Below are 22,706 nucleotides of genomic sequence, written 5' to 3' on the forward strand. Positions count from 1 at the left end.
CTATACCCTCCCTTTTTACTGGATGGGAACCTCTGGTTTAGGCAACTGCTAAATTCTTTGGGTGTGTGCATCAAAGGTGGTACTCTGTGATAACTGTAGTAGTCAGGCTATGCGCACATATGTAAGGTGGACAATTGTGTATGCAAATTTGGCAATTGTCTGTGTTTCCTTTGATTAAGGAACTGGTGTACTCTCAATCTATCGGCAGTCCTGGAGAACTCCTAGAAATCACGATTACCGGTAAGTCTAACTGGGATTTTTCTTTTGAAATCTTTACCATAGTATAGCAGCCTCAGTTCTTGGCTTTCTGACATTGTCCCCACTTACTCTCACTGCCCCAACCCCCCCCCCTCCCCCCACCACCCCATTCTTCCTTTCAGAACCTGTATGAGCAAACACCATTTCTGGGTACAACTCCTTGACTAATCAATTATTGTGATTTGGGGAACACAACACAATGTGCCACTGTGAATGTGGCCTTAAAGGGAACCTTAACTGAGACGGATATGGATGTTTCCTTTTAAACAATACCAGTTACCTGGCAGCCCTGCTGATCTATTTAACTGCAGTAGTGGCTGAATCACACACCTGAAACAAGCATGCAGCTAATCCAGTCTGACTTCAGTCAGAGCACCTGATCTATATGCTTGTTGAGGGACTGTGGCTAGAAGTATTGGATACACATGATCAGCAGGAGAGTCAGGCAACTGATATTATTTGAAAAGGAAAAAAACATATTCTCAGTTTAGATTCCCTTTAAAGGACAACTGAAGTGAGTGGGATATGAAGGCTGCCATATTTTTTATTTTCTTTTAAACAATACCAGTTGCCTGATAGCTTTGCTGATCTATTTGGCTGCAGTAGTATCTGAATAGCACCAGAAACAGGCATGCCAGATCTGCCTATGCTTGTTCAGGGTCTAGGGCTAAAAGTATTAGAGGCAGAGGATCTGTAGGACAGTCGGGAAACTGGTATTGTTTAAAGAGGATCTGTCAGCCATACTATCTCAGAAAAAAAACGAATACAGTATAAAAGTAGTTAAATACTTGCTCTACTTACATAGGATATGTATTGCACTGTCCACGTTTTAACTTGAGTGATTTTTCTGCAGTAAAAAAGAGGAAACCCTTCTTAGCATTTCCCATTTTAAGTGTGGCTATTTTGAAGCCAATCCTAATGTAATTTTCTCCCTTACTCTCCTCTGCCTGATTTGCCCGCCCTTCGCTATAGAAAGTGCATTGTCTCCGCATGAGAAATATTGGCCAATCAGAGAGGAACAGAGGTGTGGGAGGGGAAAACAGGAGGGAAAGAGGCTTCAGCCAATCAGGCTGCATTAGTTAAGTCTGAGGGGAAATAGAGAAACAAAAAAGGACAACCCAACATGCCCTGCAACTTTCTTTTTGTGTACCGAATTTTGTGTGTACCAAATAAGTCAGGTAAACTGGGGAATGCTCAATTATCAACAAGAAAAGTAATAGTGATTTTAATTTTTGAATTGCCCTGGTTAGCATCGTTATTACTTGTTTACTAGATAAAAATAAAAAAATGATTTTTAATTTTATGACCGACAGTTAAACTTTAAAAGGAAATAAATATGGCAGCCTCCATATCACAAGATTCTTGAGCTTCTCTTCTTATGAAAACTGGCATAAAAGTAGGCATCCTTTTAATTTCTGGACAAAGACGATCTGTCACTATCTGACTATCTATTCCTTTGGGGAGGTCTGAGCTCGGCAACGGTAGACTGTGTGGGAAGCCTCAACAGGAGGCCTCTTCTTAGGTAAGTATTGGAGGTTTGACTAAAGGTTTGCCTCAGGTACACTTTAAACATTTGTGAAAGGACTGTACACAGCACTGATGAACCAAATGATCTGCTGTGTAGTCCCAGTGTACAGTGGCTAGATAGTACACTGGTTAAGGGCTCTGACACATGAGACCAGGATTTGAATCTCAGATCTTCCTGTTCAGTAAACTGCACCTTTACAGTGAGGAAACCTTGCACAAGACTCCCTAGCACTGCTACTGCCTATAGAGCACATCCTAGTGGCTGCAGCTCTGGCGCTTTTGAGTCTGCCAGGAGAAAAGAGCGATATGTGGTGTGTTTCTTGTCTAAAGTGTACCTTCACACACAGAAAAGGACAGTATTGTTTTCCTTATTGCTGGGCTGAATGTCACTAGCTTGAGCTGCTCCTGTCACACTGAGGAGTTGCAGTTCGTTCCCTGGAAAAACAGTATTACAACACAACAAAGGGGAAAAGTCTCATCCCACATTATCACATTGGTAGTATTGTCTCGCACTCACTAAAGGATCAAACCCATAGTCTTTAAGGGGAGTGCAACAGCTGAAAAGAGGGATGACTCCCTCTATGCAGTATTCAACAAGGAAAAGAACTGGAACATCCAAAGTTAATCTTTATTGGTTCCATGTAAAAAAATATGGCCAACGTTTCGAAGCCATGCAGGACCCCTTTATCAAGGCAATGTTTGCTCGGAGGCAAAGATCTGTCTGCTGCTGTGCAAAAGTTCCTGCAAAGGAAGCGGGAGTCTGGCTCCTCTAAACACTCGCAGAGAGCGATGTGTGTTGTCTGGGATCATCAGCAGCATAGTTCCTTTGCAGGAACTTTTGCACTGTAGGCAGACAGATCTTTGCATCTGAGCAAACATTGCCTTGATAAACGTGGCTCCGAAACGTTGGCCATATTTTTTACATGGAACAAATAAAGATTTACTTTTAAATGTGCCAGCTCTTTTCCATGTTGGACATGGCACGTTATGCCTGCGGTGTGACGCATACAGCACGTAGTGAATGTATGCTCCACTGTAATTGTTAACACACGTTATGCATGCATCATGTTAATGCCAACGGACCCATCACACTGCACTGCTAATGCACCAATTTGAATGTACCATTACTATATACTGTAATTGCATCGCATTAGCAATGTGATTATATTGTCCAATGCAATGCACCAGTGTGAAAGTAGCCTCAATGTTGCAAATTGCTTTCATTTTAGTCTAAATCATGAAGCAGAAATTTCTGTGTAAATGCTTTGTCTACTCCTGACTGACCTGTCTGACCAACTTCCCTGGATGCTGCCGTAAGATGAAAACTGACCCTAGAGTGGGAAGAAAGATAGACAGTGAGGATGGTAGACAGGACAGCTTCCATAGAGGTACAAGCTGAACTCTGGTGAAAGTCCATAATTGTTGGAAGAAAACCCAGTTGTGTAAGGAATAAAAAAAGTGGAATATGCTAAAATGTATTGTTTTCACAACCTTATAGCTTTGAGAGAATATCCATTGGACAGAGGAGACAAAACAGGCAAGTAACATCAGCTCTATGTCCATATAAAAATAAAGCTTGTAAAGGGAAAAACACCACACTGACTGTGAAGCTTGGAAGAAGTTGTTTTGGGGTTGCTTTTTAAGTCTTTTCAAGGAACAGTAAAATCTCAAAAACGTTGAGACATTCTGGAGTGACCATACTGCCTAGTGACAAAAAACGTTTGGCAGTGGTTGACACATAGTACGGCCTCATGGTACTTCTAAAGGCTACTGCCATTGTGCTCGAATATGCATGCAGGGGGGTGGACACCACCTTCACTGTCTGTACCAAGCATGTGCAAGCGTCCTCCAGGTCCATGGTGTCACGGTCTGTCAGCTGCCTGTGTGAAAGGGGCCTAAAGTTTGTGCATTAAAATATACTTTAGGTTGAGGGTCCCATCATTTTTGTCTTTGGAATTTTCAACTGTGCTTTTATGTATTATTTTGAAATATTCTTCTGAATAAAACTCCTGAAGTCCAATTCATGTCAACTACAGAATAATCAAGAATGGGGGAAATTACTTTTCAGAAACAATTGTAGGTTCTCTATTTTTTTTTTTTCATTTTTTTTTCTTGGAAGGGTACCAGCAAATTTGATCACATGCAAACAAACCCTACATTTTTTTAAAGATAATTTGTGCCTAATATGGGTAAAATACAAATGTAGGTACAATTGCAATAGAAATTGCTAACATTACATTTAAAATGGCTATAAAATCACCAGAAATCGTCCTGAATTAGTTATTTCAATTGAGAAACACTATTTCTAGTCAGCCCCAGCCATCGCCCAAAGCTGTCAGGAAAGATAGTTTTGGAGTGACTTGTATCCACCTGGTGTAGAAGTTAGCTTTAATTTGTTGTAAACTGAGTTAGATAATTAAACAAGCAATAAGCAGAGGACAAACAAGAGCCTGTAGAAGAGAAGATCGGTTGTGTTCAGTTGAGTTCTCCATTTTTGGTGAGATCATAAAATGGTTATTTTCAGCTACAGAAAACACTATTTACGAGATTTTTTTCCCCTTCTAATATAGCCTCTGTTTAATGTAAGGAGTGGATGATTGAGGTAGGAAAAAATGGAGGAACTGTCTATACACTTTAAAAGAGATTCTATACAAAGTTGAGATCCTTTTAGATGGTTTTCATGGCATGGATCCCCAAACCTTTCCTATCTGTGCAATCTATTTTTCTCCATAAAAAGCATAAAATTGCCCATCAATTAGTAAAGAATGTCATCTAATTAGTGAACTATTGCTACTTGCTACTAATTAGTGAAATATGCAATACAGGCAGGTCCCTATGAATTGCTGAATTGGGAGTCCACAGAATGGGGTTAGCAGGCCTCCGCAAGTACTGTATAGGTGGTTAAGCAAAAAGAGAGGGCAATGAGTTCCCTGAACTGAACATATAATTGAGTGTTACAGTACGTCTCCGAAGAACAGAATTCTTCAGTCCTGTGGGTGGAAGAATTTCCTGAAATGTGTAGCAAATAAGTCTTTCCCACAGAGCATTGCTTGAAGTGTCCCTACTTACTGCTCAAGTGAAGTTCCTGAAATGTGCAGTAAGCAGAGACTTCCAAAGTCCCTTCACTCAAGGGTTATAGTGTAGAGAGCTGGCCCTCTTGTATCCTGCTTCTGACCCGACATTCTGATGTGCAGTCACAAAACAACAGTCTTCTGTTTTGCAGCTACTGCAAAAAAGGACCCCAGTACACAGCCTATGTTGTCCACAGCAATTCATCTAAAATCCTGTGCTATTGATGCAGACAGCTAATCTGCCTCCCGGCAAGCACATCACACAGTCTTTGTTTTCTGTTCAGTTGATGAGCATCATATAAATCAGTTCCCCAGTAGATATTATATTCTTCAAAAATTTATCTGATAAATCTGATACCTAGATGTTAAGACGTTATTTTTTAAGACCTGCAAGTTGTGAGGTGAGAGCTTTGTGGATCAAAGATGTTTTTCCAGCTCAGGAGATGAAATCAAATGGGTCAGTGAACAGGGGTCAGTATACGCACTGTGACTGTCCTGCAGCTACATGGTCCCATTGTTTGAGCTATGGTAGCTCTTCGGTGGGATTGGACCAGAAAGACTAGCCTTTACTCCCCACACACATCAATGAACCTTGGGTGCCCTTGCTTCTGTGCCTGAGTCACCTATTGCCCTTCCTCTGATCACTTTTATTAAATCCTAGCCTGTGTATACTAGGAAAACCCCACCAGACATATTTTTATGCTTGTCAATTTTTCCTCCTTCAAACACCAACAGTTTACGAACTAACTGTTCAGTTACTGCCGAATATATCACCCCGTGACAAGAGTCATTCTAATGGGAAAATCCATGTCATTCAGTGTGTGTGTGTGTGTGTACGTACGTGTGTGTGTGTGTAGGGAGGGCTGGGCCGAGGCATAAGCTGGAGAGGCTCCAGCCTCAGGGCGCAGTGTAGGAGGGGGTGCACAATTCATTCAGCTGTCATTCCTAATTGTGTATGAAGCAGAAAGAAATAAGAAAAGGGGATACATAGCAGTGACTGCAAACCAGATAACTAGATATTAAGGTGTTGGGGAGGTTGTGGGCCCTGTGGCCCTCTTAGTCTAATAGCAATCAGTGTGTGACGGCTGGGGTGGGAGGGATGGAGGGGCGCACTTTGGTGTCTCAGCCTTGGGTGCTGGAGGACCTTGTCCCGGCTCTGTGTGTAGGGGAATATAGTAACAATAGGGCTAATAATTGCAGCTGATTGCAGCTCCCTTAATGTGGAGAGGACACTTGTACAAAAAAAAAAAATCATCGTCGACTTGCCGTAAGCAATATCCATATGTTTGTACCTAGCTTTAGGCTTTCATGTCTTTTTTTTTTTTTTTTTTTTTTTACAGTAGAACTCTTTGAAATGCTTCAGCAGTTAACATTTTGAGGGAATGCACTACTGAGTTTCTCCAAATACTGAGTCTGATTTGACAAAACAAGCTCAAGTGTATTTTTACAGTCATAGAATGTACCTATTGCTCAGTGACTGACCATCTGGATGGCTTCTGTGGTAAAATGGGCACCTTTGAGCTACACACGCCCAGTGTCCATATCATGTTGTGCGCCTGTCTCTTTATTCCTGATTTCCTCACACTTTTCTATTTCGGATGCTATTTTAATTACAAGTTCTCAAGTAGTGTTACATGTACCCCACAGGGTACATTTTCTAGATAAGGGTAAACTTCGGCTGTGCAAGGTCATTTTGTCACATTCATTCTCAACTGATGCATCATGAAAAAGCAGGTAAGTGTTATGGGAAAGTTTGGAAAATATTTATACAAATGTATGTTCATTAGCAGGCACTGCGCAAGTAATATAGTACATAGTGCCTCACACACATTCAGTTCATGATGTTTGTCAGGGATAAAGATTAAATTACTGCAGCCAAAAGTATAGGGTGCCAGTGCCCCTGGGAAGGGTCTGATGCCAGTGCCATAAAGTGATTTTTTTGTGTGCAAGATTTTATAAAATATGAACAATGCACTGATGCATACATGTCAAACTCTGTCCCACAAAGCCATCAAATTTGGCCCACAATTGGTTTCCCTACGTTGCAATATTTTCGGCCTACTCTAGACAACCAGGGGAGCTATATTGGAGGTGAAGCCTAGATCTCCAGGGAAGCCATATGGGGTAGTGAGGGAGGAATCCTTAGACACCAGGGAACTGTATAGGGGAAGGATGGGGTCACTAGGCACCAGTGAACTGTTTAGAGGTGGCAGGGGCCCACTAAAAACCAATTGTAAGAGGGAAGGAGGGGACCACTAGACACCAGAGAATTGTATAGGGGAGTATGGGAGGACCACTAGACACCAGGTAGCTGTATAGAGGAGGAAGAGGGACAAGTAGACACCAGGGAACTACAGTATATAAGGGAGGGAAGATGGGGGAGCATTAGACACCAGAAACTTTATACGGGAGGGAGGTGGCCACTAGACATTGAGGTTGGCCTGCGACTTGGTCCCAGTGTTTTATTTCGGCCCACTTTTTGTATTTGAGTTCAACATCCCTGCACTAGAGACTGGAGATGACTCCCTATGAGGTCTGAATGGCTATTTAAAGTGGACAAACACTGGGATGAAATATGCTTTGTGTTGAATAGAACAGTCTCTCCTATAACTGATGTACTCTGTTAAGTGGTGAAGAAATATCTAGTTTATATGAATGCATAATACTAATAATATAACACTCTGTGTTCTTTTGTTTTGCTTCCTTTTGAAGGCAGAGATGGAATTACTTAACTCACTGTAATGTAATCAGTTCAGTCAAATAGGAGTCATTGGCTCCCCTTGGATGCTTTGTAACTGTGTACTCTGCATGTTTGGGTTCATTTCTACACAGTAGGAGCAGTATTATCTGGGTTAATATGTGAAGATTCCTTCTGCCTTTCTCTGTAGCAGTGCCAGCTTCCCATTTGTCTAAACAGATAAGCGGCCGGCTCAACAGTTTTACTTTTTAAATGCATTCCCCATATTGTAAATGTTATCCAGATGTCTTTTAAAGTGATGCATTTTTATTGCCACTTTCGTTAGGGAAAGTTATTTTTGTTAGATGAAAGTAAGTTCCTAAAATGAAACAGATCAGATGCTTGGAATGCTCTTCTGTGGTTTGTTATCTGTGCTTTGTATTTATTGTTACAGGACAAGTATAACAACACTATAAAATGTATTTATGTGCATAGCTCACATTTTAAGCTCCCTGTTAGAAACTTTCTCTAAAATCTGATCTTGAAAAGGAGTTTAGGATTTTGTAAAGGTAACCTGAAGGACAATGGAGGTTGCCATATTTATTTCCTTTTGAACAATATTAATTGCCTGGCGCCTTGCTGATTTTCTGGTATCAGTAGAGTCTGAATCACACACCTGAAACAAGCATATGGCAAATCCAGTCTGACTGAAGTCAGAAACACCTGACTGGCATGCTTGACCATGGTCTATGGCTAATAGTGGCCATACATCAGGTGACTAGCTGGCCTATTGACCGATTCAATTATTATACTCGTATTCGGATGAAAATCGGTGCCACCAAGTGCATGCTCGACCGACAATGCAACCAATTTCGGGCAGAAATCGGTCGCTTATATCGGTCGGACATGCTGCAAGATGTCGGCCGTTGTGGTCGGTCGGGAGTGCGGCTGTAACGGCGAGCGATATCAGGATGAACAACAAAAGCACCAGCTTTTTTTCCCACAATGTATAAATGTGTATGTAATGTGTGCATTTATACATTACCTGTCCCGTTTTGCGGTGTCTGTCCGTCTTCCGAATCCCCTCTCTTCTGTTTGCCCCATACACGCTGCCGGGGCATAGCATGCCTGTGCACGTGTGACGTCATGCCACGCGCGGCAGCGTGTATGCAGCTATGGAAGAGCAGAGGCTTCAAAAGACAGACGGGCACCACGACATGTAATGTATAAATGCACATTTGTATATTAAGGGCCCTTTTACACTTAATCAGTTGCTCTCAGTTAAAACGGAAAGAAAACTGATTTTCAAAGTAATGCCCATGTTTTCCTATGGCACCTTTCACACTTAGCGAGTTTTAACTGAAATATTCTTCCCAATGCACTGCTATGGAAAAACCGCTAACTAACGCGTACTAACGTATACCAACTGATTAAGTGTAAGGGCCTTAGGCAACAGCGGCAGGAATCAGCCTGCGGTGTGTGGGCAGCCAACAGATCTCTCTCTAATCAGATCAGAGAGAGATTTGTCTATGGGTCAAAGCAGCCCATACATCGCTAGGTGTATGGCCACTTTAAAGGGGCCCATACACTGGTCGATTTCATCCATCGATCGACGGCTGATTCGACCGCTCTGATCAAATCAGCTAGAAATAGATGCAGCAGGAAGCATGTTCGATTGGCGGATCGATTGATTTCTGGCCAATTTCGATGGATTTGCTCGATCGGTCTGGGTGGAAAATCTAGGTCAATCGGCTGCTGGCAGCAGATTTAATTCTGAAATATATTGGAAATTTGATTCTGAAATCTATTGGAAATCTGTTCTTAGTGTGTGGCACCCATCAGATAGATTCCTGTCAGATTCGACTGGACAGGCATCTGAAAGAAATCTATCTGCCGGTCGAATCTGCTGCAAATCTATATTATGGTGGGCATACACTTATTGATTTGCAGCAGATTCGACCATCAGATTTCTGTCAGATGCCTGTCAAGTCCAATCTGACAGGAATCTATCTGATGTGTGCCACACACTAGGAACAGATTTCCAATAGATTTCAGAATGAAATCTATTGGAAATCGATCTGAATGCATTATTGGACCATTAGATCTAATGCAACTCTATGGGCCATCCATATACGTACGCGTGAGGATGCCTGCTGCGCAGCCGCATACGTACGGGCATGGAGGGAGCACCTGTGATGCGGACAATTGGACGCATCCGCCAGAAGTGATGGGACCCGGTACCGCCGGTACAGGAAGCGGAGGATGGCGGCGTGGGAGCGATCCAGGCTTATGGGGCTGAAAGAAGCCCCGGGTATGTATAAAAGCTTGTTCTATTTTTTATTAACGTTCCTCTCTGGTTCCCTTTAAAAGTATTAGAGGCAGCAGGAGAGCCAGGCAATCTGCATGGTTTAAAAGGGAATAATTATGTCGGCCTCCATATCCCTCTCAGTTAAGGTGTAATCGACATAATTTGTGGCCATTTATCAGACCTAGCAGATGAAAAGTAGAGCACTATAGCAGTATACTGCCTAACGGTTATTTTGCTAATGACCCACACAATGGGTCTGAACATAACAGAAGCTTAATCTTTATTTTCTGTTTTGTTTTGGGTTTTTTTTTTGGGGGGGGGGGGGGGGGGTCACAGGGAACCTCTGTGATTTTTGGGAGATTTCTGTTTTCTGTTTGTCCCTGCGAAAGTGAGATGAGAAAGAAACCAATAGTGTGATAAAAAAATTTTTTGGGGGGGGTCACCAGAATACTTGGGAAAGAGGAGGGAGCCGGGATTGAAGGGGACAGGAAACAATGAAAAGCATCCTCCTCAATAAAACCGTGACAGAAGAGGTGAGCTTTCCTATTCTCATTCCACAAACAAACTCACCCAAAAAAACAGCAAACGTTTTACTTAAGAACAGGAGGCTAATTTATAATGTGCATTTTCTGAAAGCTGTTTTCGTATCTGTTTTGCTTGTTAGGTGTATTATGATTGTGGAGCTGTCCTGAATCCAGCAGGTAAAGACCTCATTCTGTCTCCAGGATTTCCCAATAACTACCTCTCTGGCTCTCATTGCTTGTGGCAGATCTTTGTGCCTGCAGGCTCCAGCATAGAGATGGAAACTCTGGATTTTGACATATATGAAAGCTCAGGTGATGACATTGACTTTGCTACCAGTGTTTCTTCTTCAGACTCCCTATCATCTCCTACGGGATCTGTGGACCATACTTATTTGCCAAATCAGCTGAAGATGATTCCAAGAGGACATAATAATTACCCTAATGAGGCCAGCAACCATATTATAACACCAGAGAAATGGAAGAAGGTCAACGATGGAATGAAAACTGTATTAAAATCCCAAGATTTGATTGGTGATCAAAGCCCTTCCATTCAAGTACCAAAAACACCACAAAAAGAGCTGCTTTCCACAGTTACAGAAAGCTCTGACGATCCTATTCAAGATTACAATAGACCTATTAATCATAAAGCGTCCACTTCTAGAATGGCAACAATTTTTTCTCAACAGGTGAGTGAAGGTGCAACCTCATCACCCATAAACATTGGGACTGACCCCTTGACTACATTTCCTCCAGTGCTGGAAGTATGTCCTTTTGATGTCCTATACATCACTGACCTTGTCACCTACTCTTCCCGCTTTTGTGGATCAAATTCTCTTCTAAACAAAAATCTGACCTTTGGTTCTCCTGTGGAAATGATTGAGGTGGTTTTGGAGCTAATTACAACCACTAACCGTGGCCGAGGTTTTGCTCTTCTCTTCACTTACCATAACCAGTCCCTGGCTACCACTATGGCTGTTCAGGCAAGCCAAGGCAGGGAAAGTGTTGTACTGCTAGCTGTGATTGCTGCTGCCATCTCGTTTGCTTTGGTTCTGCTGCTGGTGCTTTGCTTGTCTTATAGGTAAGATTCTATTATTAAACTTCTGATACAAATGTAATTTTGTTATTATGCATTGATATTACTCTATAAAGGCAAAACAAATCTATGAATGCAGGTGTAAATGTTTTGTGTAGCGATATCAGGGATAATAAACTTTTCCTGAATTAAATACACTCATGGTTTATCAGGAAATTAACAGGTCACAAAATACTAAATAATAAACCAGTTGGGAAGAAAGGTGCAGTAGAATTCTTTGTACAGCGACATGGCTAGGATGATAAAGATCCTGGTAAAATGGTAGGCACAGTGGCATAATGTGAATGCAGCCAGTTTTTAGACATGCAATAAAATGTCCACACACACAAAGCAAGAAGAAGTAATATACTTCAGACAATGACACACTGTAATGTAACCCCCATTCAGAAATCCATTACAACCATGCAGCAAGGAGTTGTGTATATACCTGCTTTCTTCACTGCTGTTTGAGCAGAATTGGAAGTGGATCATTTTTATTTTGGTGTACATTACTTCACAAAAAAGGGAAGCACTCCATGTGTTTAAATGTATGGGGGTGCTTAGCCCAGTAAGTACCTTGAGTTCATGCTGAGAGAGTCAATACTGACTAATCGGCAACTAATGCTTGGGAATACACGGTTCGTTTTTGAGGTGATTAGATGGTTCGATAATTTCCGACATGTCCGATCTCCCTTTCTATACTTTTGCCGCTCGATTTCTGATAGAAGTGAATGGAAAAAGATAAGAAAAACGAGCGGAAGATGAGAGAATCGACTGCAGTATCGAGTGGCAAAAATGATTGAGAGGAGAATCGAGCGCCAGAAACGAACCGTGTATTCCCAGCATAAGTTATGAGTGGATGCACTCTCAGGCACCAGGCAGTATCCATTCATCTGCAGGTCTTGTGATCCTCTGTCTCCAGAAGATAAGGAATGCTGCTTCCAGACACCTCCTGTCTGGTATGCATGGACCAATAAGTGAGAGGGGCTTCTCCAGTATAAGGAAGGAGTTCTTTATTGTATTAATACATTAATGAATATATCAAAACCAACATGTTTCCTGAGGGTAAATCCTCACTTCATTAGGGATCATATACAAATGGTATCTCTGATCCCTGATGAAGCGTGGGTTTCCCCCCCTGGAAACACGTTGGTTTTGACATGTAAATGAGCGCCCCCTATGAAATTTGTGATTGAAATGAGCTCCCCTGTAGAGGTCCCTCATTGTTTCCATGTTCAAAATTAGGAGCTAATGATGGGATGCCATGTCAGACACACCTTAATCTATATGAAATAAGTTAGATTGCCTACATTAGTCTTCCACATTATAGTGCATTTTCCTCCCAGTAATGTTTGGTTTTCTAACCACCCCCCTCCTTCTCCAATTATAGTGCCTCCATTTTGGTACTACTTCTTTATAGTAGCCCCATTATAACCACCCCTTATGGTACTCACTTATTTTTGCCCTTTTTTATTAAGCACCCTCCATTATTCTACCTTCTCTTACCTTCTCTATGACAATGCTACCATTATAGTGCTCCTCATGTGGTAATGCTCCCATTATTTTTTATTATGCCCAGTATAAAGACTATAGTGGTATATGTTTTAAAAACCAACCCACTTTGTTAGTGTTTCCATCAGGTGGACACAAGTTGCACTCGAGGAGCCCCCAAATCATACCTTGCAGATGGAACCCAAAAAGGCTCTGAAGTGAAACTTGTATGGGGCCCTCAAGATTTTTAGAATAATTCTTTTGGGGTCTCCTAAAAGAAACACAAGTCCCCCCTCGGGTACACATACCACCTCCTTCTACAAAACCTTTGGTCACTAGGACTGGTGAAAAAAACATCTATGAAAAAAAAATAGTAGTAGTAGTAGTAGGAAAATTGAGTGCGCAGTGAAGCTGCTAGTACAATATTGACAATGCTGCTGATATTCTACGTTGGGTGCTGCATAATTACGATACCTAACTTTTCTCTCACACTAACCGTCCCTATATCTACACCTAACACTAACCTATTGCTATCTAAGCCTTAACTAACCCGCCTTTACCTACCCCTAATGTTAACCTACTACTATCTAAGCTTAACTTTAACCTACTCCTAACACTAATTTAAACCTACACATTCACACCTGGTAACTTACCCCACCACTGCTATCTCTGTCACCCTGGCACTTTGGCTATATCCGGTGCCCCCGGTGCTCAAATGGTTCACTGGCTGCCGCTGTAGCTGCAATTTCTATTTTGGTCTTTGGGGCACCCAAGTTTTCCAATTCGAAGCATGCTCTAAAATTTCCCAGACCGCACAGAGGGTTGAATGCATTGAACTTACACGTGGAAAGTCTTGCACAAAATGAGTAGAGCATAATGCAGTGCATGATATATATTGCATTCTGCTCTACTCATCATGCAGTAAGACTTTACAGAGGTTATTCTGCTTGAATGGCTGGATAGTGTAATGGTTAAAGGCTCCACCTCTGACACAGGCGACCTGGGTTCGAATCTCGGCTCTGCCTGCTCAGTAAGCCAGCACCTATTCAGTAGGAGGCCTTAGGCAAGTCTCCCTAACACTGCTACTGCCTATAGAGTGCGTCCTAGTGGCTGCAGCTCTGTCGCTTTGAGTCAACCAGGAAAAAAGCGCGATGTAAGTGTTCTGTGTGTCTGTGTCTTAAAGGGACTCCGAGCAGTGCAAAAACTATGGAAAGATGCATATCATTTTAAAGCTCTCTTTCTCCTCTTTCCAATGATATATAAACCGCCACCCTACGCCTTTTAGTTTTCGCTATTTTCGCGATTGAAATTGCTGCGGCCGCGATTTCAATCGCGAAGATAGAGAAAACTAAAAGGCGTAGGGCAACGATTTAAGTGTCGCCAGAAAGAGGAGAAAGAGAGCTTTAAAATGATATCCATCTTTCCATAGTTAAATTGTATTACACAGGACGACACTTTCCCCAGTGTCAGCAGCTCCATTCTGCTGAATGGAGCTGCTGACTTTAGGAAAAAGTCGCCCTGTGTAATACAATTTAACTATGGAAAGATGGATATTAAAGCTCTCTTTCTCCTCTTTCTGGCGACACCTAAATCGTCACCCTACGCCTTTTAGTTTTCTCTATTTTCGCGATTGAAATCGCAGCCGCGGCAATTTCAATCGCGAAAATAGCGAAAACTAAAAGGCGTAGGGCGGCGGTTTATATATCATTGGAAAGAGGAGAAAGAGAGCTTTAAAATGATATGCATCTTTCCATAGTTTTTGCACTGCTCGGAGTCCCTTTAACACAGTTTAGTGTCCTATTCAAGGTAAAAATTGCCGTAAAACAGAAGAAAATTTTCAATAATTCAGCTATAATTGAACATTTGTGGTTACCCACAATGCATTGTGGGTAATCACAAATGTTCACTTATAGCTGAATTATTGCAAATTTCCATCTTTTTTAAGAAGGCAAATTTCACCAAGCATTGCTTTATTAGTAGGAGGGCTTTTCGGTCTCTTTTATCCCCCTATACATTCCTAGTGGTTTGGGTCACCCCGAGCTGCTTGGTTACTCTGGTGTCCAATTCAAACAACCTTATTATTTTCTTTCTATGTAGCTTTATAAAGTGTCCTTCGTTGTGTCCCTGAATTAAGAATGTAGAGTTACTTCTGTCTCCGCAGTCTTCTTTTGTAAACAGGAGTGCTTTCCATGTGTTGCGTAATATGTGCTTCTTGTTACTTCATTTTACAAAGCAATGCATTTTTGAGCTGTGTCCATGTATTCTCTGCAACCAAGTTTCCTCTGGATGAACTAAGCTCATCCAGTTAAATTATTGAGTCGCAATAATTTTATGAAAAGTTTTAACAGTAACCAAGAAGTACAGTTATGTTTTTAATAGCTATGGTTACGTTTAATACTAGAACTTTGTCATTAACTCTTGTTTCTTTTCTGAATCATCAGCTTCAGTTAATTATGATATAATACACAAGCTGAAATTATTGTTTAATCATCTATTATGGACCGACCATCTGCATGCCACCTGTGTCTATATTGTGTTTATATTGCCTTTGAATTTCCATCTGCTAACCCACATGGGTATCTTACTAGGCAGTAAGCATAGTGAATGCAAGGTGTCCAGATGTTGGCAAATGTGTAAATGATAATGCCAAACAGTTGAGGTATTTTATTTTCCATTTGTACATGAGGAGGGAGATTTCAGAGAACACCAGTAATATTTACAGTGGTCATCAATATTTATTCCTGAACTTCAAAATCCTCATAGATGTAGAGCCATTTACATTCATGTTTTTCTGTGTGTGTGGGCCAGGATTTAAATGGACCCTTATTAATCCTGAGCATGTTATTATTATTACTATCTAGTATTTATATAGCGCCGACATCTTCTGCAGCGCTGTACAGAGTATATTTTCTTGTCACTTAACTGTCCCTCAGAGGGGCTCACAATCTAACCTTACCATAGTCCGATGTCTAGGTATGTTATGGTATGCAACTGATTAATTTTCCTGGCTGTATGCTTAAATTCTAAATTCTGCATCAATCTGCTTAATTATAAGTGTTAATAATTGGGGCTTCTTTCTGTGTGACCATTTGCCTATTTCAATTCATTAGTCACAATTTGCATATCTTTAGACTGGCTCTGCCCCTGTGTGGCTAGAGTCTAGTGTCTAGTATATTCACAGCTGCAATCAGTCTGCTTGTTAGCATCTATCTAGTCAGGGATATATTAGCAGATCATATAGTCAGCATGACCTTGGTCAGCAGTGTATACATTTAAGGGTATAAATGTAAAGGGTATTAATTTTAAGGGTACTTTAGACAAACCGAATTATACCAGAATTGAGCCAGAAGGGAACAGAAGTGAACTAGCACAAAACTCTGGGCTGTTGTTCATCTACTGATTTTCTACACCCTGCATAGAAGTACCTTCAATACCATATTGAACATACACCAGCTAAATTTAAGCACTGCACACCCACTTACCAAACTACTGATGGTTTCACCGTGCCTCACCAACCACACCACTGCTGATCTTCGCTGGCTGCTCCACTGCTGAACTCCCCACCAACTGATCCATCGCCGACCTCCAGACAAGTTACGTCATTACCAACCAGACACCCCATCTACCAATCACACACAGCTGGGTTTTTTTTTGCCATCATTGATGATCTGCCAACTTCACTGCTGATCTCCTATGGACTGCTCCTTACCAGATTGATTATTGATGCAACTTTGCTGAACCCCTTCAGCCACATCATTGGTGACATTTATCTCATCTTGGTCTAACTGCTGTCCCCTGTCTATGCTTCCACTCTCCACACCCCATCCTACCTTATCCCTTCAGTGCAAAATGTACCCCTTCCCTCCTATTAACTCCCTGACCCCTCCACCATTTCCCAGCTATCTCCCTCCTCATCTTGCTATCCCCCATCACCACATGCTCTACCTCCACCTCCTTCTACACCTTGTCCCCCTCGTTTCCCCGCACCCTCTCCCCTTCTGTCTTTAGACTCCCTTTTGGCCCTCAACCCCCATGCACCTCCCTTCCCTCCCCCCTACACTCTACCCGCACACCCCCTCAGCATAACCTTATTCCTATCCATCCTACCCCTAGGCATTCACTCCCTGTTTCCTGTGGCCTCTGGAATGCCAGGTCCACCTGCAATAAGCTGCTCTCTGGAACTCGCTCCCTCCAGCCACCAGACTCGCCCCCACCTTTAATATCTTCACACAAGCTCTCAAGACTTACCCTTTCATGCTCGCATACCCCCCTACACCAGCACCATAATATGTTCTGTTAGACACCCTCTCAACAGATACACCTATTGTCTCCACCCCCACCCTTTAGATTGTAAGCCTCTGGCAGGGCTCTCTCCCTTAGTGTTTCCAGCTTGATTATGCAATCTTACTGACAATCACCCCTTTTGTGGACTAGAACAATCTCTATTTTGACCTATGACACTGTATTATCAAATCATTTGCATCATCTTGTTTTGTTGTGAGTTTCCTGTACCTTGTATGTTAACCCTTTTATCTATTGTGCGGCGATGCATAATATGTTGGCGCTTTATAAATACAATAAATAATAATAATAACAATGTCACAGGAGCCCTGGTGGCTGACTGCAAATGGCCTTCCAAACCGTGCCAGCGCACGGATCGTGCGAACTCTGGTCGCAGTCAATGCGCAGGAACCATTGGGAATTAGCCGCAGACAAACCAGAAGGAAGACACTGAGATACGGGTAACTACAACTCAAACACGATTCAGGGTATAACTGCCACCACCTCGGTTACCATGGGCCCGAGGAGCCCGCTGACTGACTAGTCCTGCGAATAAAAACGGTTAAACGCACTCTATTCTGTCTAGCCAACAACAAACAATAGTAGTAGCGTCTCTCCAGAGGTCTGGTTCAGTGGTGCGGCTGATAAGCAGGGTAGCGGACAGTGAATGACTTGGATAAAGTCGTTTATTCACGGCAATATAAATAATTAATATATACAGACAATTATTAAAATCAACAATTATTAAAACAGTAATAGCCAGTATGAAAAATAAAAGAAGGGAGAAAAAATACTTAGTTCCTGGAAAGATGTCCTTTTTGTGGGAAGCATCATAAAGTTCTCGGTTTCAATCAAAGTTCAGAGTTCAGACCAGGTGGATGCCAGCATATCCTCAAGCTGGCACAGATGAGTTCAAGATGTTTCCGGGTGGAGGACAGCCTTGCCCGGGCAGCTCATTCACTTTTAATGGAGCTGAGTTCAGAGGCGGGCTTCCAGAGTCGGCCCCCAGGCCGGATTATGGTAATCACATCTGGGCAGGGGCTTCAGCAACCTCATAATCCTGACATGTTCTCTAGGCCGACCTACGCGGCCGGCACACAAATAATAATTACAATATCGATCCCCAGAACCTACCGATTAATATAATATCAGACATGGCTAGTGCAGCGGATCAGGTTCCTGAGAAGATTCATACCTGGGTTGTAGGGGCCCGGGCCCCTCTCGACTGGTATCAAGAGATTCAGCATGACCTTACGGATCCAATGATACCGCTCTCATAACTACCCTATTTATTGTATTCTGTAAATGGGCAAAAGATTATATAGTACATTCATTTCTTCCTGGTAAGGCTGGAGCCAGGGTGTCTGGTGTCCAGCTGTGACTAGCTTTCTCGGATCTCCCTCTATGAAAGGCCCTGTTGGTTCCTTTAACATCTGAATGTGAGATCAGCTTAGACAAACTTTGAGTTTACACCTCTGGCTAAAAGGGCACAGGCTTCATGAAAAGACTCTGCTAACTAACTCCCCTGAAGACAGCTGAGACCCCCCCAGGCTGGACTGCCTGGGTCCACCGACATGAGATTCTGATTTGGCAGCGCAACGACAATCGAGGCAGGAAATCGATTGCGGATGCGTTTTCTGCGCACTGACGGCTCGTCCATCACAAATAATAATAATGTTTTGTGCAGTTTATGTATTGTAGTCTAGGGCCAATTTAGGGGGACGCCAATTAACTTACCTGTATGTTTTGGGGATTTCATCTAGATTCCTCAGTATCTGTTCTTACCTGCCATGACACCCATATGTAATGAGTGCTGAATAAACTGCAGAGTAACGCACAGCAATGCAAAGTCTGTAGGACATTCACAGTGCACACGTTGCGTTAGCGTGTAGTGTTATTAGAAAGTGCTGTATGCTGTGCGTTTAGCAATGAATCTGCAGCGTTACTTGTGTTGCACATGCTCAGTAATGTGTTTTTTTTTGTCCTTTGTTAAAATGTTCCGCATGCGCCATTGTCGTTCCATAGTAAATACATTTTCTAACGTGCGACTTTAACGTTGCACTGTGAAAGTGCATATGCATTACGTTAGGGCCGCATTGTGCAACCTTAATGTCGCATCAAACGCAATGTCCTACTGTGTAAGTAGCCTAATACACCATTTATGGAGCATTCCTAACCAATGCAAATACAGTATTATCAAAGGGTACCTGATATAATGCTTCACAATAGAGGGTACTGGTAAACACCAACTTTTTATAATGGCGTACATGCTGTAGTAATGTTGAGAAACGCTGGTCTAAGCAATTCACCCTTTATTCCTGATCACCCGAGAGAAATAGCTAACTGGGCCTACTGATGTATAATCAAACTGCAAATATTAGTGATAGTTAATGTCGAGGTAAAGAAGAGAAATTGGTGAGCTGGAGGAAACACTCCAAGATGGAGTAAAACTGGGTTTTTCTAACACAGTGATCTGCAAACGTGGCTCTCCAGCTGTTAAGGAACTACAAGTCCCACAATGCATTTGACTTTATGAATCATGACTGTGGCTGTCAGACCCCTGCAATGCATTGTGGGACTTGTAGTTCCCTAACAGCTGGAGAGACCACGTTTGCAGATCACTGTTCTAACATGACAAAAAGTTACAGTAAGATTTATTTATTTTTAAGTTGAAAAATAGAAACAACTGGGAAAGTTTTCATATACAAGTTTAATCTATATTCTGAGCAGAAGTCCCTTCAAATACAAAGGGTGAGGGAAGGTTGGCTGGTTATAGAAATGGTTGCTGTGCAATAACCTTACTTATAACACTCATGTTCGCCTGTAGCATTCTTGCATTTCATCTTGTGACTGGTGTTGCTTTCAGTTGTAAGCAAGCACTGCATTTGCTTTCATTGGCTTCTGTGCTGATGTCAGTGCAATGATACAGGCAGAGCTATAGCTGCAGATGAGCATAGGATACTGCTGGAGTGGACTTTAGATTATTTTAGGTAATGGTAATTCTGTCTTTTTAAAAAGGAAGTTTAGTAAGATGGATCTCTCACCCAACCCTACTGCACCATACGTTATAATAAAAAGCAGACTCAAACTTAAACTTATGATACGCTCTAAATTAGGGGCGTGTTAATCCCTTTGCCCATATTGTGGTCTGTCCTCAAATACACTTGCCATTAGATTAGAATTCTCTGTGGCCTTAGTGATGTCACCCTGTAGGAACTTGAGTTTTCCATTCTGTTTTATCCCCTATTGTAAAGGGCAATAAAGCAAGGAGCAGAGCCCTGCTGTGGGAGGAATAACAAATTTGCTTGGTGAGCCACCCTACTACCTCCAGACATCCGGGAACAACTGATCTTGCATGGACATCGGTTTCTGCAGACCTTATCAAAATGACTTTGCACAGGTTTTCTGAGTGGTCCTAAAATATTGCCACTCTAGTTCCTTGAAAATCAGTATGCTAAAGGTATGTAAAGAAGAGGTTGTCCAGCCATCAGTTTGATGCATGTTACAGGCAAACCCTTATATCCAGCCATAGATAGTATTCGTTAACTATAGGAAATGTCTTCTCTTGTCTCAGCATGACTACAATATCTGTAGGCAGAGCCTCTCAGTGGAACAAGTCAGAGGAGCAACCCTCTAAACCTCACCCTTTGCTGCTGATTATTTCATCCTAGTCTAATAAATTCTCAGCAAGTTTAAGCAACTAATTTGTCAATACAGACAAATATGAGCTATGAGCAGGACCTATGAACATCGCAGAGAGCTATGTTGAGTTTTCATAGAAGTCATCTAAAACAGACAATGGGTAATCAAAAGCATTACCATTATTTAGGGGTATTTTGTAAGAAGCATCGAAAATGTGAATCTACATACACTTTTATGTAGATATCTATTATTAACTCTTTCCAGCATGTCTTCATAGATTAATAATCTCTCTTCAGATTCAGTTTGATGATCTGCACAAGTTGTGAGATAAGTTGTATGCATACAAGTATGTCAGATGTAGCAGCAGCCACTCTTGTAGTTAGTTTTTCTTTAAAAAAAAAAAAAATCTTATATGGGTCAGTATCTTCAGGTGTATCGTGTATTGTTCCAAAAGAAGGTTTGGTGAGGTCATTCTCATGTAATAGGACACTTTTTAATGGGAATCCTAGCTTGTGGTATTCGCAGCCGTTGAGGTTGAGATACATGACTACTCTTCTGGACAAAGTGGTCCTTTCAGTATTGGATGGTGTGCTGGGCGTGAAGCATTGCAAGCTTAAAAGAATTTGCAGTGAAGCAATTAACAGACATCCCCATACAATCTTTTTTTATTGGCGCCACTTGATCTCTGTTATGGTGCCAAACTTTTAGATGGGGCTGTATTCATATTTCTGTAACTTGCTATAATTACTATTTTTCCCCTATAAATGGCATTTTTGACTAAACTAATTTTAAAGAATTCTCATACTGTAGATAGACTTATTAATAATATTACTGTATCTCTTTATGTATTGATGGAAACATTAGGCGCATATCAAGATTAAATGGTAGCCAACAATTTGCAGGCCATTTAACATGGATATAATGACTCCATGATGATGAAATGGAGCTGGCAGCAACGCATCCACTTTAGTCTGTTGCAGTTGGCTGCCTCTTGTTCTCACAAGCCATTGCATTTATGTAGACCACCAGGCAGGCATTGGGAGGATACAGTTCATGCTGCCAATGATTGTCTGTCCTGGCTCATCCGTAAATGTTGCAAAAAGACCTTGGCCTCTGTGCCTTGTTTACTGTGTGGTGTATCTGAAAGGGTCATTTGTTGGTTAGCCAGAAATTCTAACCCTGTTTGGCCAATGTGCGTTGGCTTGCAAAAATGCCTTCCTTTATCCTGTTTGGGTAACTCTGTGTCAGCACAGAGACAACAACCAGAAGGATTCCACACATGGAATGCCACCCTCATCATTCGCCTGTAGTTCAGTAGCTGGATCCTTTTCTGTTCTTAAACACTGCAGAAAGTTTGGAATTAGGATGTTACAATTTATTGGCTAACTTAAAAAGATTAAAGGACAGCTGAAGCGAGATGGATATGGAGGCTGCCATATTTATTTCATTAAGGCTGCTTTTGCACTTGTATGGTGATCGCATGGCATGGCACTCTGGCATTGGATTAGCTCACCGCACAAATCAGTATTTTAAATCATAGCTCCCCAACCCTGTCCTTAAGGCCCACCAACAGTACATGTGTTGCAGGAAACCACAAACATGCACAGGTGAGGTAATTAGTGTCTCAGCAGAGCTGATTAACTACCTCTGTGGATTTCTACAAAACATGGTGGGCCTTGAGGACAGGGTTGGGGAACCGTGTTTTAAATGACCCTGTGGCAGAGTGCGAAGGCAGGGTCATAAGCATAGTCGTTCAATGACATACTCCCTGCTGGACAGGAAGCACGTCACCGGGATTCCTCATGGTCTGTGCATGTGTACCATGCCCCTCTGTGCCCCGTTGTTTACACTTGTC

General features: G+C 42.0%; 1 protein-coding gene across 5 annotated transcripts in view; it reads left to right on the plus strand.

Moving 5' to 3' along the window:
- LOC137555644 (uncharacterized) overlaps positions 1-22,706 on the plus strand; it is a 111,835-nt gene that overhangs the window by 48,559 nt on the left and 40,570 nt on the right. For all 5 annotated transcript variants that reach the window (XM_068271585.1, XM_068271586.1, XM_068271583.1 and 2 more), the window contains exon 2: positions 10,506-11,443. In XM_068271585.1, the coding sequence (XP_068127686.1) occupies positions 10,641-11,443 (803 nt within the window). In that variant the 5' untranslated portion in view covers positions 10,506-10,640. The remainder of the gene's footprint in view (positions 1-10,505; positions 11,444-22,706) is intronic.

The sequence above is a fragment of the Hyperolius riggenbachi genome, chromosome 1 (genome assembly GCF_040937935.1).
Source record: "Hyperolius riggenbachi isolate aHypRig1 chromosome 1, aHypRig1.pri, whole genome shotgun sequence".
In the NCBI taxonomy this organism is placed as follows: domain Eukaryota; kingdom Metazoa; phylum Chordata; class Amphibia; order Anura; family Hyperoliidae; genus Hyperolius; species Hyperolius riggenbachi.